The 18,339-nt window shown below is 39.1% G+C and overlaps 2 protein-coding genes across 2 annotated transcripts in view; both read left to right on the top strand.

Moving 5' to 3' along the window:
- The window catches only part of METTL15 (methyltransferase 15, mitochondrial 12S rRNA N4-cytidine), a gene marked incomplete at its 5' end in the record, with an annotated part of 168,032 nt that extends 149,732 nt beyond the window's left edge, over positions 1-18,300 (top strand). Inside the window, one exon of the mRNA XM_084775190.1 lies at positions 17,037-18,300. Within this exon, the coding sequence (XP_084631316.1) occupies positions 17,037-17,479 (443 nt within the window). The 3' untranslated portion in view covers positions 17,480-18,300. The remainder of the gene's footprint in view (positions 1-17,036) is intronic.
- Positions 9,475-11,960, top strand: LOC311593126 (E3 ubiquitin-protein ligase RNF25-like; the record flags this gene model as incomplete). Its single annotated transcript, XM_084774208.1, is given in 3 exon segments — positions 9,475-9,489; positions 9,993-10,415; positions 10,419-11,960. Coding segments are annotated over 3 exon segments (1,113 nt in total). The 3' UTR covers positions 11,094-11,960.
- Positions 18,301-18,339: the final 39 nt, after the last annotated feature.

Consider the following 18,339-nt stretch of genomic DNA (forward strand, 5'->3'; position numbering starts at 1 on the left):
ATATATATATATATATATATATATATATTAGCCACATAATGCAAGATAACCACACTACCATACAGAGACTGATGTGCCAACCAAGGACCATGTATGATGTGGACCTAGACCCTCTGCTCAGATGCAGTAGATAGGCAACACAGTTTCGTTGTGGATTCCACAATATGGGGAGTAGGGACTACTTCTGGCATGAACTCTGGCCTCCTCACATTGATCACTTCCTCCTGGTTGAGGTGGCCTTGCCAGCCCACAGAGGAAGAGGATGCAGGTAGTACAGATGAGACTTGATAGGCTAAGGCAAGATGTCAGGGGAGGAGTCCTCTCCTGTATGAGGACTAGAGAGGGAAGGGAAGGTGGTATCAAGAGGTGATGAGGGAGGGGACTACAATCAGGATGTAACATGAACAAATTTTAAAAATTTAAACAAAAAAGAAAACAGAAAATTTAGCTCAGTGGTTAAGAATTCTTGCTGCTCTTGCTGAGGACCTAGTTCAGCTCCCAGCACCCATGTCGGGTGGCTAACGATTGCCTGTAACTGCAGCTCCTAATGATCCAACACACTCTTCTGGCCTCTGTACGCACCTGCACACATGGCGTACACTGACACAGACATATACATGCATACATTAACCTTTAGCTAGTCTTAGTCAATAGGACTAAGTAGGAAGGAGGGATGCTCCAAAACCAGCTGACCCAGACCAAGCACTAATTAAATGATGGTAATAATAGTGATAGGTCATACTAATGCTTATTGAACAAATACTGAGAACTATCTAAAATAGTTTTTATAAATAAGCTCTTGGATCCTTACAACAGCCCACAACCTGTGTACTGTTCCCATTTGCGAACCTCAGGTGCCCATAGTGAGATCATGTTGTCATCAGAATTAACCCCGTAGGAGTTGGAGATCAGAGGAGACTTTGAAGAAGTTTTAAAAAGAACCTTACTGAGTAAAGCCAATTTTACCCAGAGTCATTCTGTTTCACAGATTTTAATTAACAGTTTGAAATTTGTAATATTACTTGAATTTCAGACTGGTGAAAATTGAACACTGTATTAAAGGATCCCAGGCGAAAGGACACGAGTTGCGTCACAGAGACTTATTAAATGTGATGGAAACTCAACAGATGAATGCCGGCAAACAGGTGCAAGAGCTCAATTAATTTTTAAACCCTACGACTCGGGAGGATTGCAATGCATCGTGTTGACAGCCTTAGCACGTTGCTAATTTCATCCACGAGCTTAAAACTCTCAATACGGTTCAGGATGTAAATGAATTAAATTTTAAAAAGTGTAAATAGTACTAGTGTGTTCTAAAACTAAAAATATTAATTTCTTTGTAGGACTTGAAATGATTTATCAAGTGAGAAGATGACACTTTTTACTACTGAAATAAAACAGATTGAGTCCCATTATTATATGCAATATAGACAATTGTTACTAAGTACAATTTTTCCTTTAATGTAGAATACTTTGTGAGTCAGAAGAAAATTGACAGTTCACTAACAGTTTCCAGCTTCTTTGGGGACGTATGAAGGAAATTTGCAATCCACGCAGTGGTGGTATTAAGTAGTAAGGAAATGCTGATGCCTTTTTGGATGGCATAATTGAAAGTGGTAAATTAGGAACTAAAAGTTGCTCTAAGAGTTTGCTTTCACAGGAAATTCACCTTATTTGGGGTTCTGGGACCATCTGAGAATGTGATGAAGACAAGGGACTATTTCCACACAATCCTGGACACATGAACAACCTTAGAAAGAGATGAGTTGCAGAAGTTACATTCAAAGTACCACTTCCTGTACATCACTGTCTCTGACTCAGATGGGTTTTCCTCTCTGTTGCCGGACACTTCCAATCTCTCTCTATACTAGGGATTAGGAAATAAGAATTAGTTCCTGGGTGTTTTACAACCTTGTGTGAGCTGCAACATGTAGTGCAGAGGACTAAGTTGAAATGTGTGTTGAAAAAAATAGAACATCTTGGTGAGTGTTAAAGGTAAAGTAGATGGTAACTAGTAAGAAGAAAGAAAAGGTATCGTAGGCGAAGGAAAGGGTGTGCAGAGGCTGGAAAAGACAGCCAGACATGCCATGCTCTCACTGTTACAATCATGTGTTTATCATAAATGTGCAGCAACAAACGTTTGAAAAATATTTTACTTTCTCTGTCAAGATTTCCAAAGTAGCTTTAAAGAAAATAAAAGGAGCTGGGCTTAATTACTCAAGATTTTTGCCAGAAAACTCTTTATTCACTTTGTATCTCAGCTTAATTCTCCCTACGTTTGCTTAGCTGGAGCATATTTAGCAAATCTTTTAAAAGTATAAATACAACTGTAGAGTTCATTCTTCCTAACAGGTAAATTTGGTACATCTTGACTCTTAATCAAATCCATGTAATCTGCACCTACCCAAAAGCCTAGATAAGGGCTCCAGTCACAACTGTTGCTTTTATACACTTCCCAGTATCAAGAAAGCAGATGACAAGGGGAGACAAATGTGCAGTCTAATAACCTGAGAGAACAATAGGTTATTTTCAATAGAATGAGGAGGACAAAAGCCAAAGATATTCATTTCCATTCCCAGGTTGTGAGACCAGGGTGGTTACTGCTTTCACCAGATGCACAGTCTTTAAGGCTCACAATGCACATTTACCCCAGGGACATGCAGAGAGAAAGCCAGACTCTTGCAACTTGATGCAAAGAGGTTTGGAGTCCATTAAGACATCTCTCAGTAACAAGGTATTCAGGGTTAGAGTAAAGATTCTATGCTTGTTTTCTCCCAGAAAATGAAGATTGTTACATAAAACACCTGATATGGAATCAGAGCCCATGTAGACCACTTTGAACCTGTTGCTATCAGTTTAACTTCCTTTCCTCCTAATCAGGAAAAAAGAGATAAAGAGGCTTGCTGGAAATACAGTCTTAAAATTCTGCCCTATCCTGAGCACATTTAAGCCCAAGATCATCCTAAGGACACAGAATTATATGCAAACAGATAGGAATACGTTAACAACAGCAACAAATAGCACTGATGTAAATATCCCTTAGTAAATGTCCAATAAACAGCTCAGAAGTCTTAATTTTCTTCTAGAGCAATTATATACAATATGTATTACCCAAAAGACAGATTCCTGGTGTTTAAAGGTTCTGCATTTCATCCACATACAATGCCTGAAAATTTTGGAGGCAACCTTTGACCCTTTGGTCTTTTTGTTTTGTTTTGTTTTTTAGCTTGAACTGCATATAAGGATCTTTGCTTTCTACCTCTCATAATTTGGATAAGGATTTATTGACATAATTAAAGTACATAAACATGATTAAGAGAAAGTCTGTTTTCAGCATTCCCCTAAGTGTGTTACCTGTAAAATAAATTATATTGAGTAATTGGTTGTTGAAATTAAAACTAGCTCGAGAGATAGCTCAGAGCTTGCCATGCAAAGCAAGGACTAGAGTTTGGATCCCCAGCATCCACAAAGAGCCAGGTGTGTGCTGACTGGAGGAAGAGACCGATACTCTGCGCCAAGATGGCTTACTGGGCTAGTCTAAATTGGTAAGCTTCATGTTCAGCACGAGACCCTGCCTTAATTTATAATGTGGAAATCCATTGAGGAAGATACTTAATTCCAGCTTCTCCACATAGTACATGCACATTCACGTACATGTGCGCGCGCGCACGCGCGCACGCACACACACATACACACACACACACACACACACACACACACACACACACACACAAAGAGGCTTTCACATAAGTGTAAACACATATGTAGACCACACACATAACCACACAAAAACTTGAGAAACACTGACTGAAAATCTTTAGTTATATTTAAGACTTTACCGTGGACAACGTGGCTTTGAATGGAGGGAACACAGCATGCTGCGTTTTCTATACTTGCTTGACAGAAAGGTTCTGTTGTTTGGTCAGGATTTTAGGGTTTTTTGTTTCACTAGACCAGTTTCCTGGAAATATCAGGTTAGAAAATGTAGACGGTTAAGTGTCTTCTTTCTCTCTTTGCTTCTATGTTTCTGTGTACCGTGTCTTTGATAGCCGTCACCATAACATCTGTTTGTCATTCTTATTAAAGGGTTTGAATTTCGTGAGATCAATGATGACATACTTTCAAGTGTTTTCATCTTAGTGTTTAGCCCATCAAGGTTCTAAATATTGGCTAAATGAATGACTGGCTTATTGTTACACATATGCATTTGTTGGGTTTTTACAGAACACTTCTTGTGACATTCTGAACTATAATTGTTTTACTCTAGAGATTTCCTACCAGGAAGTAACGTTAGGTTCATTTAAGCTAATCGGAAGACTAAAGACATGGACCAGCAGAGTAAGACTGAAAATAAAGGAGTGGATTAAAATAACTCTCAATATATGTTGTTGTGGAGCTATGCTTAAGGAAAAAAAAGACACATGTGTAGAAAGATATCCAATGAAACCTATATCAACAAAAAAGGAAACAGAAAAAAATCTATAATAAAAAACAAAACAAAATATTGTACTCTTAAAATGACAGAAGATAAGTTGTATAATTTCTATTGCACGAGAAATCAAGAAGTTTAATTATGGAAAATAATCTCTTGGCCAGATGGTTCAAACATGATCTAGATGGTTTATGTTAATGAAGCTCAGGTGCTTATTCATAGCATCAGTTATTAAATAGTCAACATCAAATGTCAAATAACAATTCTAAGTCCTTATACTTTTAATATGTAAGCCCTACTTGGTAAATTTGGGGGTGTACCATTATTTTGTACATCAGAAACATTTTATACTTTCTGTTGGATTCTGACCTACTCTCCTATTAGTCCAGAGTAAATGCTTAGCAAATCCTTAGTGTTTAATGTACCTCTTCCCTGCCCACTCTGTTTTACAACTTAGAACAGAAAAAAAGTAAATGTGGGAGTGGTGTCCAAGGAGAATTTTGTCTTTTTTGTTGTTGTTGTTCTTGGTTTGGATTTTTTGGCTAAAGGTACACTGAATACTTTTATTCACTGAGTGCTTTTAATATTTTGTCTTCACCATAACCCCACCTTTCAGTGTTTTAAATATGGCATCTTAAAACTGGAAGAGAAATTCAGAAGCTAAGTATGCTACCTCACACCCACTGTCATAAGAAAAAAGGCTTTTCTAGGGTTCAGCAGTGCTTCTCCTGCCCAGTGCTGTCTTAAAATAAGTATGGCCATTCCTATGCTTTTCCTTAGAGAAGATTAATATGTATTTGTGTAAATAATTTATTTACATGTGCTTGACCATGACTTACATGATGACAGCTATTAAATTTTACTGACAACATGTAAAATATTAACAGAAATACTTATCCTTTAGATTGATAGTTTAATATTGTGATAATATTAATCATGATTCAAATTTCCCTAGACATCCACTGCAGTTCAAATTATGCTAACACTTTTGTATATGCTTCATTAATTATTTACTTAATTTGGAATGATAAATGCAAGAAAAATGCCCAACACAACTTTAAAACGAAGGATAATTATGGACCACCCCAAATGACAAAACCTATCATCAGGAAACAATGATCAGTAATTAAAACGGTCTTCTATTGGTAGAATAAAATAGAGAAATATACTAACAAAATCCAATTGAGAATGTTGGTGCACTTTTATTTGTATCTTAAAATGTGGTATATTGTCAGAATGGTGTTGTAAACCAATGCAGAAAATGTGTGGTAATACTCATAGTATAATAATTGGTTATTTTTTTAATTTTTTATTAACTTATTCTTGTTACAGTGGTTATCCCATCCCTTGTATCCTCCCATTCTTCCCTCCCCTCCGCATATTCCCCTCTGCAAGACTGTTCCTGAGGGGGATTTCCTCCCCCTGTATATGTTCATAGGGTATCAAGTCTCTTCTTGGTAACTTGCTATCCTTCCTCTGAGTGCCACCAGATCTCCCCCTCCAGGGGACATGGTCTTTCATTGCTGGTGGGAATGCAAACTAGTACAGCCACTTTGGAAATCTATCTGGTGCTATCTCAGAAAAATGGGAATAGGGCTTCTTCAAGACCCAGCTATTCCACTCCTTGGAATATACCCAGAAGATTCTCCAGCACACAACAAGAAAATTTGCTCAGCCATGTTCATAGCAGCCTTATTCATAATAGCCAGAACATGGAAATGGCCTAAGTATCTCTCAGTAGAAGAATGGATAAAGAAACTGTGGTACATATACACTATGGAATACTACTCAGCCATTAAAAACAAGGCATTCCAGAAATTTGTGGATAAATGGATTGAGCTAGAAATGATCATAATGAGTGAGTTAACCCAGAAGCAGAAAGACTCAAATGGTATATACTCACTTATATCTGCATACTAGCCCAAGGGGCATGTCCCATGAAAGCTTTCACTTTCCAGGAAACTGGGACAGAGGGGAGGACATCCTATTGGGACTCTAGATGAGAGAAGCATGAGAGAACAGCAAAGTTGAAGGATCTGGAGGGTCCTAGAAACCTACAAGTAGAACATTATGATAGGCAGATTTGGGCCCAGGGGTCCCACTCAAAATGGTTATTTTTCAATTCATGTGAATCAAATACTTAGGCATATAAACACAACCAAAAATATAACAAAAAATAAAGCCGATAATGTTGGAGAGAAGTAAGCTTTCCTCATTGTGACATAGCCTAAATTAATTGATAAATAAGTGGTGGGGGGCTCCTGAGGAGATGAGAGTGCTTGCCGTGAAAGCATGAGAATCTGAAGCGGAACTCCCACAGCCACTTGAAAAGCCCGGCCTGCCTAACGTCTCCAGTACTGTGGAGACAGGCGGAACACGGACATTCTCTGGCAGCCAGCCTGGCCCCAAAGTGGGCTTCGGTTTCTGAGACATTGTCTTGAAGCACGTAAGGAACAGAGTTTAAAAGGGAAGACATCCACCTGGGCGCGGTGATGCAGGCATGTAATCCCAGTACTCTGGGAGGCAGAGTCAGGCAGAGCTTTGTGAGTTCAAGGACAGCCTTGTCTACAAACCCAGTTTAGGACAGCCAAGGCTACAGAGAAACCCTGTCGCAAACAAAACAAAACAAACAAAACAAAACAAATCATAAAAATGAGGAAGACATCCGTGTCTTCCTTTGGCCTTGTCATGTGCATGTCCAGGCACTCATGGCTGCATACACACAATTCGCCACACATAGAATTTTTTTTCTGACTTGGGGATTCAGTTCTCATACCATAAAATACATAATTTCTGTACAGCAGAAAAATCTATAAACTTGCGGTCATAATCTGAAAAAAATAATTTATATATGCGAGACCAAGGGTTAATATTGTTATAATATAAATAAGCCTTCCAAATCAATAAAGAAAAAAGCAATATCACATTAAGAACATGAACATAAGATTTATTCAAGCAATTTACAGCCGGAATCAAATGGCTATTAGATTTGAAAAGATGCCCAAACCTACTAATTGCCAAAGAATGCAAATTAAAACAACAGAACACTATCATTTCCCTACTATTAGACTAGTCAGTGCTGAAGAGTGATCATTCCTTGTACTGGCAAGGATGTGGGGAAATTGACTCTATAATATGCTATTGATGGAAGTAAATTGGTGCTATCTACTTAGAGGGTAAATTTAGACGTATTGATCCAAATTTAAATGGGCATAAATACCCTTTGACCTAAACAATTGCAATTCGATGGGCTTACAAGGTTCTCATACAGCGCTAAATACTTTGCTCAGATTCTCACTAACATTATTCTTTGTAGAGCCTTTGTGCCTGTATACAAACCTAAACTGTGCAGTTTACATGTTTGTCACAGACCTTTTATGATAACAAAATAGGAAATTTCACCCTGTTATGGTGGCGACATGAACTTCACTTGTGGAAATGCATCTGCATCTTATTTACAATTGAATTCTCAGCTAACTAGTGTGTGCTTATCAATATAAATACTTGATAAGTGAGAGAACATAATTAATTATAAAGCTTCTGTCAGCTCAGGTTTTCTTCCAGAGTATGGTAAGTAAGCAAAGTATATGACAGTCTATTTTGCAGATAATTCTCTCTGTGTGTGTGTGTGTGTGTGTGTGTGTGTGTGTGTGTGTGTGTATCTGCATAAGTTCATATAGGTATGAATATATATGTCACAAGACACAGGAAGCATGTTTTTTCTTTGACTCTTTGGGAAGAATTCTTAAAGTAATAGATTATCAATTTACTTCATGTACAACAGCATTTCCTTTAGTTTTTGAATTTTCTTTTAAACAATGGTTATGTTTAGCAATTTAAGTTGTTTAAAATATTAATGATTTTTCGTGTATTATTTTTATTTTACAAAAGGAATAGGTAAACCCTATGTTCAACTTACATGTTGACAATGTATGCTATAGTATGGGTATGCAAGTTTGCATTTCCTGAAGTGAAAATTATCTGCAGGTGCTCCATTAGATGTGCAAATGCTTGAGAAATTAAGGACAAGCCCAGTCATTATCCGATATAATTAAATCCATGCAATCATGTGTGCTGAGACAATGAAATTGCTAGCAAATTTGAGGGCTCAGTTGCCCCATTAGCCTCATAATTTAGTGCCACAATAACATTTGACACAGTGGTCTGGACTTCTATCCTGATTTTGTTTTTTTATATTTGTCATATTTTCTGTAGCTAAAAATGTTTTGCTTTTCATTTAGTCACTCATTCATATGAAAGCCATGCTCTTTATAATTCCCTGAATTATATAAAGAAAATATTTTTGCACTATAATAGTCCTGGAATTTCATTCATTCATTCATCCTTTTTTCATATTAATTATGTACTTTCTTTAGTCAATATACATCTATTGAGTAAATACTTGGCTGCATGCCAAAAATTTTGTATGCACTCACAGGCTCTGTGGCAGCACACACGGGTTGACACAGGTTCAAGCCATGTGGGGCCCAGCACTGAGAGGGAGAAGTGCACGTGGAGTCCACAACAAGATGTTTGCAATTTTTACCCAGTGGCAAAGAGAAAACTGGTTTCCTCTAATGGAGTGTCAATGGCCAGGTCAAGCACACTCCAGTGCAGGGCCCATGCTCATGAGTAGTTGACAAACCATAAGATGAAATCCATGTCTTTTGTGGACCTTTAATTTTGTTTTGCTCCAGCAATTGTTGTTCTGTTTGTTTTTATTTTCATTTTTTAAATAAATTTTTGTTTAGATAGATTTGAGAGGGTAGGGAGCGGACAAAAACCATGAAGTTGGGTGGGTAGAGAATTGGAGAGGATCTGGGAGTAGTTGGGGGTAGAGGAAACGCATGATAAAAATATATTGTATGAAAAACTTAAGTTAAAAAATGGTTTTTTTCCTTGACCTAAAAGAAATGTAAAAAGCTCTTTTAAAGTACTGGCATCTAGATAATGAGCCCCTGAAGCTGATTTGGGAGGTCTAGTTTAGAGCCAGCTATCGCTATTAGAATGTATGCGGCAGGGCTAGAAATAGAAATCACGCCATGTGGCAGATCCACGTGAGAGGTGTATTAGAGGGGAGGGATACAGAGACAGTCTCTGGGGACCTGGGGACACATGAGGGAAGAAGGGGCCGGGAATGGGAAGAACTCCCTTTATAAGTCAGCCTCGCATACGCGCAGAAGGTGCACACATGTGGGAGTGGCAGGATTGGAGAATTCCCTTTATAAGTCTACGTAGCACACGCAAGAAAGTGCTCATACATGTGCAGAGGCTGTACGCATGGCTTAGGGGACCTGAATCCTGCTGGCTGCCGGTGACACATTTCAGATGGATAACATGCTTCCTCGTTGGCTTTGGTGTTGCCTGTTTTCCCATGGACATCGGGGCCTTTTGAGGTGGCTGTATCACTGCCTGCTTACTAACTGTCTCCATATTTGTCAGAAGTACTACAGGTAATGGCTTCGTCCAAAAGTTAAGAATTGCAGGCTTGGAAGACATGGCTGCATCTGCGTCGACAGCTTCTGTGGAAGAGGACTGCTGGTAGACAGTATAAACTCAGGCTTCCACAAATAAGTGGCCTGAGCACATAGCTTGGGTCATTCCCTCTGAACTTGAAGTATTAGAGTCTATCTCTCTGGACAAACTACCGGTGATGAAAGGAAATGGCAGCTGTTCACCGTGGGAGATCTTTATCACTCTGCACCCTGCCCCCGCAGAGGTCCAGGATTCGCAGTTCGTCTGCTTCACTTTGGTACTTCAGGTCCCAGTACAGTATCCACACGAAATGCCACAGATCTCCATCCACTACCCCCGAGGACTTTCAGACGAGCAAATCCACAAGATGTCACAGGTGCTGGGCCGTGTGGCCATTGAGAAAGAGAAGGAAATTCTCACAGACAACAATGTGCGCCATGGCCAGTGTGTCGTTTGCCTCCATGGTTTCCAGGAAAAGGAGGCCTGCACCAAAACACCCTGGTACCGCTAATTCCACTGCCACTGCCTGGCTGGGTGCATCCAACACATAAAACAAGAGCTGAAGACACAAGGACAGGAACAGGAGCGACAGCATGGTGTCACCAAACAGAAGGCAGGCGGTGTGCAGTGTCCTGTGTGCAGGGAGCCCCTTGTATATGATATTGCCTCACTGAAAGTAGCCCCTGAACCCCAGCAACCCATGGACCTGCACCAACCCAGTGCAGTGAGCTTGTGTCAACAGGAAAAGCTCAAGCTGCCGTGTCAGAGGCAGCAGGAGAAGGGTAGCATCCTGGACTTTGAGGCTGAACGGAACTGGTACTTCATTAGCCTTCAGCAGCCTTTTGCTGCTCTTGAACCTGAGTCTGTTGTAGATGTGTCCCCTCCTTTTGGGCGCCTCCCATCGTACTGTTGCAGGAGCCACGACCAGACCGTAGAGGCTACAGCATGGATTTCTGGGGTTCACCCAGCCTCTGGTGATGACACCAAGCACCTACTGCCCTTTCTGCAGAACAATCTGCTTCCCCAGCTGCCCCATCAACTCTGCCAATTCCTCTGCCCAGTGCTACCCAGTATGTGTTTGAGAAGACTCCAGAGGTGGCCCATATCAACAGAGGCTGGGTACAACCCAGAAGAAATCCATACTAGATCCTCCACGACCTGGCCGTGGCTCCTGGCGACAGTATGATCGGAGGCACACAAAAGGAGGGGAGTGCTGTGCCCCAAAAGGTACCAATGACATCCACAAACTGCCACCTCCTGACAGACCTCTCAAGAAGCCTGTGGACTTAAAGGCAGAACTCTGTAACAAAGTGCTCTCAGGTCTTCCTTAGGAGAAGGGGCCTAGTAGTTGGCAGGGCGCCACTGCTCGCAGGACTCAGGACTGTGCTCACCGGAAATGTTCTAAAAGCTGTACACCCGGTTCTTCCTACTCCCTTCCATCTCAGGGCCAGAGGGCGTACCGGTCTGGTACTCAAAGGGTAGGAACAAACAGCAAACAGCTATTATCGAGATCATCAGAGACAAAGGGATGAGTTGTGTAAATACGGGGATGGTTGTGAAGAGTTTGCTGTAATGAACTCTTCCTGGAGGAAGGACGCTTTTCCTACATAGAAGTAATATGCATTGTCCTGTGTCATCCAAGTCTGTTAATGGAACTTAAAACCCAAAAGAAGAGACTTTTCTCCCTTTATAAAACCAAATCACCCAAACTGTGATTGAGACCATATTTTCTGTCTTAGCTACTCTACTCCATAATTGAATGAATTAGGTATACTAGACTCTGTGATTAAACTCAGGAAATGGAAAAGTAGACAGACAAATTCTATTTCTGATTTAAAAAATAAAAAAAAAAAAAGCCCCTGGGAAGTTAGGAAGAGGTGAAGGGTTGCAAAACTGAGCTCCTTATCGCCTAATCCAGAGCCTAGTTCTGAGAAGGCACTAAATCTGGTGTGGTTTTGAATCTCGTTTGCTTAGTGACTTGTAAGTAGGTATTTCTACCTAATCTTTGATACTTATGAGAACTCTGTCCTAGCCTTTTGACCAAAGACTGCAACAGGAAACCCACTTGAAATTTTTCACAATGACAGCATAATTACTTGTGTCTCAGCTTAATAATTTAAAAAAAAAAAGCCTTGATTTTTGCCTTGATTAATCCTTCATGTCATGTATGATGGGGCTTTTTCTTTTCCTTTTGGTGTGTGTGTGTGTGTGTGTGTGTGTGTGTGTGTGTGTGTGTGTGTGTGTGTGTGTGTGTGTGTGCGCAAATGCTTATATGTAGAATCTAGAGATCTATGTTAGGTCTCTTCCTCAGTTGTTTTTTGTGCTTTTTGAGATGGTGTCTCTCAGTGAACCTGAAGCACATCAATTTGGCTAAGCCAACTGGCCACTGAACCCCTGGCATCCAACTGTCTCTAGCCCCAAATTACTGGGGCAACAGAAAGGCATCACTGTATCAGGCTTTTACTGGACATTGGGTATCTGAACTCAAGTCTTATGCTTGAAAAGCAGGCAATTCATTGACTTAGCCATCTACCCACCCACCCCTTTTATTCTCTTTTAATTTTGTTTATACAATCCGAATTATCTTCCTTTCTTCCCTCCTATAAGCTACAAAATCAAAGCACAGACACTAATGAAAAGAAGCTTTGGAAATTATCCAAAAATAGAGGACAATGTATGACAGACACTCTGAGCAAAACCAAAGTGCTTCACAGAGCCCACTGCCTCTTTTTCTCTAAATAGAAGAGAGGAAAGAAACTGGACCACATCTAAAATTCCTCTCTAGGAAATCCACTGAGTGTAGTCCACATCAGATGTCCACAAATAGTCCCAAAGCTCTAGAATGAAAACTTAATGAATTAATAATAACTTGTTATTAAGACCTAAAGATAATTGATTTTGTGTTCATTTTCTGTGACTACCTGGCCTTGTCAAGAACAAATTGGACCTTATTGATGAAAAGCTCATATGATTAGGAGGGTGTTGATCTTTCCTCTACAGGTTTCCATGCAGTGTAGCTATATCTAGTGTGAATACAGATATATGGTGATGCATTTACATAGTTTTACCTTGTGTTACTACTTTGGAAATAAAAATAGATTTCTTCAGATTAAAAGAATTGGTCAAGATCCTCATAGCAAGCTGACTGTCAGAATTATAAACTCTGTCTATTCCAAGGACATAAGAAAGTGCCATTTATTTGGGAAATAGAAATATCTTCCATACTTTGTAAACCAATACAGTTGTTTATATTAGACTTTCTATGATTACTCCAAACACCACTTAGTTATTCTTAATATTTTGTTATAAATCATTCTTTTATTATTTTCAAAAACATTTATTGACAGTAGCCTAAAAACAGATTTTTCTCTCTGGTTTTTCTCTTTTTTTGTGAAATTAGTTAACACTAAGCTTTTTGTTGATCATTCAGTACTATGTGTAAAACTATATCCAGAAATGAGTATTTTAGAAATGATAACTCTGTTATAAAATATCAAGTTGAGTTATTACCATGTATAACCATATTTTTAATCTGTGCAGATTTTTAAATATAGTGATAAGAAAACATATAAATCATTAAAAATCATCTGAATGCTTGCTTGTTATTATATATGAAAATGTGTTTTAAAATGTATTTTCCATGACATTTCTCTTTTGAACATTAGTGTTAGATAATATAATGTCTAAAGCAGCTAGGAATCCTGTCTTATTCAAGCTTCCTCCAAATGCAAGCCTCAGATACTGACTCACTGAATTTTGTTTAGATCCTTAGAATTCTCCAGTTCATAGCTCTTAGTGATCCAAACTATTTTTCTTAAAAACGTGAGGAATCAGTTAGCAGACTGAGCAAAGCTGTCCTAGCTTTTCTGTTTTGAGAGTGACATCTTGTTTCTGGGAGACATATTAAATTGGAGGATACATTTCCAGAGTCTGACCTTTCCTAGTGTATATATTTAGCTGGGGACAGAGTGAGCTTATCACAATGATTGTTTATCTAGATACTCAGGTTCTTTGTTCTGGTGTATATTGTTTCTCTCTCCTATGATGCAGTTCACAGAGAAAATTAATATACAGTACTGGCTGTACCCATACTGTGTAAAACATCATGAAATATGAGCTAAGCATTCTTATCCCTACATGATTTACTTTTTTGCAAGAAGCATATTAAATATATTAAATACCAGGATTCTAGTCATCCTCTTTGATACTCATTCATAAGAAACAGAATGGATATGTAGTTTCTCTGGAATATTCACTAATAACCTGCTCCTAAAGGTAAAGTTCTTGTATGAGTTCATTGAAATTTCTGAAACAGTGTAAGCTATGTAAAATTCAGCATTTTTGTTCATCCTATTCTTTGAGCTTTATGGAGCAAGGTTGATTTTATGTGCTTGTAGACTGTTACAGAGACTATTATGAAGATAGTATCTCTGTCAATCTGCAGTTGGCTTCTTGTGTGTGTTGTAGTTTCAAGTCTCACTAGACTCCTTTCTGTGGAGTTTCTGTACCAAAGGTTTTTGGGTTTTTTTTTTAAGATTATTTATTTATTATTGTTTATACAATGCTCCGTCTGCATGTATACCTGCGGGCCAGAAGAGGGCATCAGGTCACATTATAGATAGTAGTGAGCCACAATGTGGCTGCTGGGAACTGAACTCAGAATCTCTGGAAGAGCAGTCAGTGCTCTGAACTTCTGAGTCATCTTTACAGACCAAGGTTTTTAATTTTTATAGACTCCCAACTCATCACTCTTTTCCATTTATCATTAATTTTTTGTGTATTTTAAGCAACATTTTCATGTTTTGAAAATTTCATGACCACATTCTCTTACTTCCCATTTTTTTGTGTGTTTTTTTTACATGTTATTGATTCTTTGTGAGTTTCACATCATGCACCTCCCCTAATTAAAAAAAAAAAATACATATACAAGATATCTCTTTGTGAAAGTTGTAGTGTGTTATAGTGTAGACCACAGCATACCCTGTTTTCCACACATCTTTACTTGTAAATATTCATTGCAATAAATCATTGGTCTGGTTTAAGATCTCTGGCTTCTGCTATACCATCAATAATGAATCCTCACCAGGACTTCTCTTTGCTATCCTTTTGTTTTTGTGTGTCATGGAGATCCTGTAGCCTTGGATCTCTAGGATCTGTGTGGTCACATTCTCCAGATGTTCATAGATGAGTCAGATTTTGGGGTGAGCCTACCCAAAGCACTGGATCTGGGCTTGTGTGGTAGCTGAGTTGATCAGCCTGCCAGCTCTCCTGCACCCAAACCACAAGGGTGAGTTCTCCCCAGGACTGCACCACTAGCTCACCAAAGTGCTGCAGCTAGTGAGGGGCAGGGCCACCTCTCCTGCACTCATGCCCCCCTCTGTCTCTGTCTTTGTCTCTGTCTCTCTCTCTCTCTGTCTCTGTCTCTGTCTCTCTCTCTCTCTCTCTCTCTCTCTCTCTCTCTCTCTCTCTCTCTCTCTCTTCCTCCCTCCCTCCCTCCCTCCCTCTCTCTTCTGGGGCTGTCTTACTGGTGTCTCTGCTACCAGTGCTAGCTCCACTGTGCTGCACAGAAGAGGTGCAGGGGCCAGCTCTCAAGACTACTGCAGGTGGCAACAGGTAAAGGATGGAGAGCATCACCTCCACATTCATGCTACTTCAGGACAGACAAGTAGCAAGGCTATCTCTCTTGCACCCAGCCTTCTTCAGTGCCAGCTTCTAGCAGTTCCCACCACTGGTTCTAGGTTAGGTACAGGTTAGGTACAGAGCCAGCTTTCCTGCTGCCTTGATCCCAGGTCCAGCTCCCAACTGCCACAGGTGGTAATGGACAAGGGGACAGTTACTTTCCATTCTCTTCTATAAGACACTGAGAATTCTTCTCTTTTGCTCAAAAAAAAAAAAAACAAAAACAAAAACAAAACAAAACAAAACAAAAAAAACCTAATTCCTATTGCATGAAGAGTCTTGGGAGCAGGTCCTGCCCTGGGCTGTACTAGGGATCATGTCATTATAGAAAACTAAAGCTCACTCTCCCAACAGCTATTACATGCCAATAGCTCCTTTGCAAGGGGTGGGACTTGATGCTCACCTCCTTTGTGTGGGGATTTTTCTTATCTTGAGCTTACACGGGTCTTAAGCATGCTGTCACAGTCACGTGAGTTCATAGACATAACTGCCCTACTGTGTTGGGAAAACAGTTTCTTTGAAGTCATCCACCACCACCACTGGCTCTTCATAACTTTTTGTCCTCTCATCCAGGAAAATATTTGCTTTGAGGAAAAGGAGCATGATATATATGTCCAATTTAGAGCTGAGCACTCCTCAGTCTCTTATTCTCTGCACTAATGCGCTGAGTATCTGTTATTTTCTCTGTTGCTTTTATTATTCTTTAGCTGTCTTTAGCTTGTAATAGTCCAGACATGATGCACCTATATGTGGTTTTCTATATTTTATTTGAACCATTTTATATATCTAATTACTATAAATTAATGTTTTTTTTTACTTTTTTTCTCCTTTATTAATTTATTCTTGTTACATCTCAATGGTTATTTTATCCCTTGTATCCTCCCATTCTTCCCTCCCTCCCTCCCATTTTCCCCTTATTCCCCTCCCCTATGACTGTTCCTGAGGGGGATTACCTCCCCCTGTATATGCTCATAGGGTATCAAGTCTCTTCTTGGTAACCTGCTGTCCTTCCTCTGAGTGCCACCAGGCCTCCCCCTCCAGGGGACATGGTCAAAGGTGAGGCACCAGAGTATGAGAGAAAGTAATATCCCACTCTCCACTCTACTGTGGAGAGTGTTCTGTCCATTGGCTAGATCTGGGTAGGGGTTTAAGGTTTACCGCCTGTATAGTTGTGAAATATATATTAACATATTCAAAATTTTGTCTACTCCTTCTGTTTCTCTCTGTCTTTGATTACTACTGTTGTTAAGTTATAAAACAGTTATGACATTTGGTTTTAAGCAATGAAGAAAATTTAAAATAAGAGGGAAGTACGTATGAATGAAATGTCACAATTTCCCAGAAAATTTAGTTCCTTAAGTATGCATATATGCTGCACACCCAGGAATTTTTACATAGCAAATGTTAATGTTACCTGTCTTCTTTCCTTATTCTTCCAAAACATCTTTAGGTGCCTTTCCTCCTTCAGCCATCTATGCAAGAAAAGACTTGCTACAAAGATCCACCCACATTGCTACCAAGACTTTCCAAGCCCTTCGCATATTTGTGAACGATGAACTCAATGAACTCTATATCGGACTGAAGACAGCACAAAAATTTCTGAAAACTGGTGGTCGCCTTGTTGCCCTATCCTTCCATTCTTTAGAAGATCGCATTGTCAAACGATTTTTGCTTGGGATAAGCATGACAGAAAGATTTAACCTAAGCATTAGGCAGAAGGTGAAGCAAATGTCTCAGCAAGATTCAGATCATGAGGTTGAGGGGAGAAGCTCTGAAAAAGCTCCTCTGATGTGGGAACTGATACACAGGAAGGTACTTACTCCTGGAGATCGGGATGTCCAAGATAACCCCAGAGGGCGCTCAGCCAAGCTCAGAGCAGCTATCAAGTTATGAGGATCTTATTATTTGATCCTCACGTTTTCCCTCAATATTTTAATTTTTTTTCTAACTTAAAACCATGTTTCTGAATAGTTTAATGCAATGTAAAGTATGGGAAAGTCTGGAAATTAATGATATTTGGCTTTTTTCCTCTGAAGAAAATGTAGGAAGTTTTAAGATGACATTAAAAAAAACCTTACACCCAGGGAGCAAGGAGTGTCAAAAGTGAAAATTATGCATTGATCTATGCATTTTATTTGAATTATAAAATGAAATCTCTTCTTTGATGAGGAAATGGAAAAACTATAACATTATGTTAATCTTAATTGTAAGCTCAAACTGTCCAAGAGAATGATGACCATATTTGTATTCCCTAAATTTCAAATTAAGATATTCACATTTGCAGTGGATATCCTATGGCTCAGATAATTCATGATGATCATGGAACAATTTATAATTTTTCCTACCATAACCTTTTCAAATGTAAGCTTTTTATAAATTGTAATTTTCCAGCATTCTTTAAAATAGGCCTTACTGATGATTTTCACTAGGGAAATCATAGCTCATTGCTTTAAAGGAATTTTTTGGTATGATCCATGTTTCATGTATTTCAAAGTAAGCATGTGGAATTGTCCTAACAGCCCTCATAGAAAATTTGAGGTACAGAACTTCTATGTTCTGTCAATTGTATCTACTGCACTAATGTACAATACCTTTAGTAAACAATATAATTTCTTGTTTGCATCTTGTGGTTTTGTTTATTTAAATTTTAAATATAGTCAAATTGGTAAGTTTCATGGCACGTCCATAAAGATAAAGCATTGTGTTAGTTCTTATCAACCTACTGCTCTTATTCTCCCTTCCCTAATTCCTTC

This window comes from Acomys minous (assembly GCF_964271855.1).
Source record: "Acomys minous genome assembly, chromosome: 3".
NCBI classification, from domain to species: domain Eukaryota; kingdom Metazoa; phylum Chordata; class Mammalia; order Rodentia; family Muridae; genus Acomys; species Acomys minous.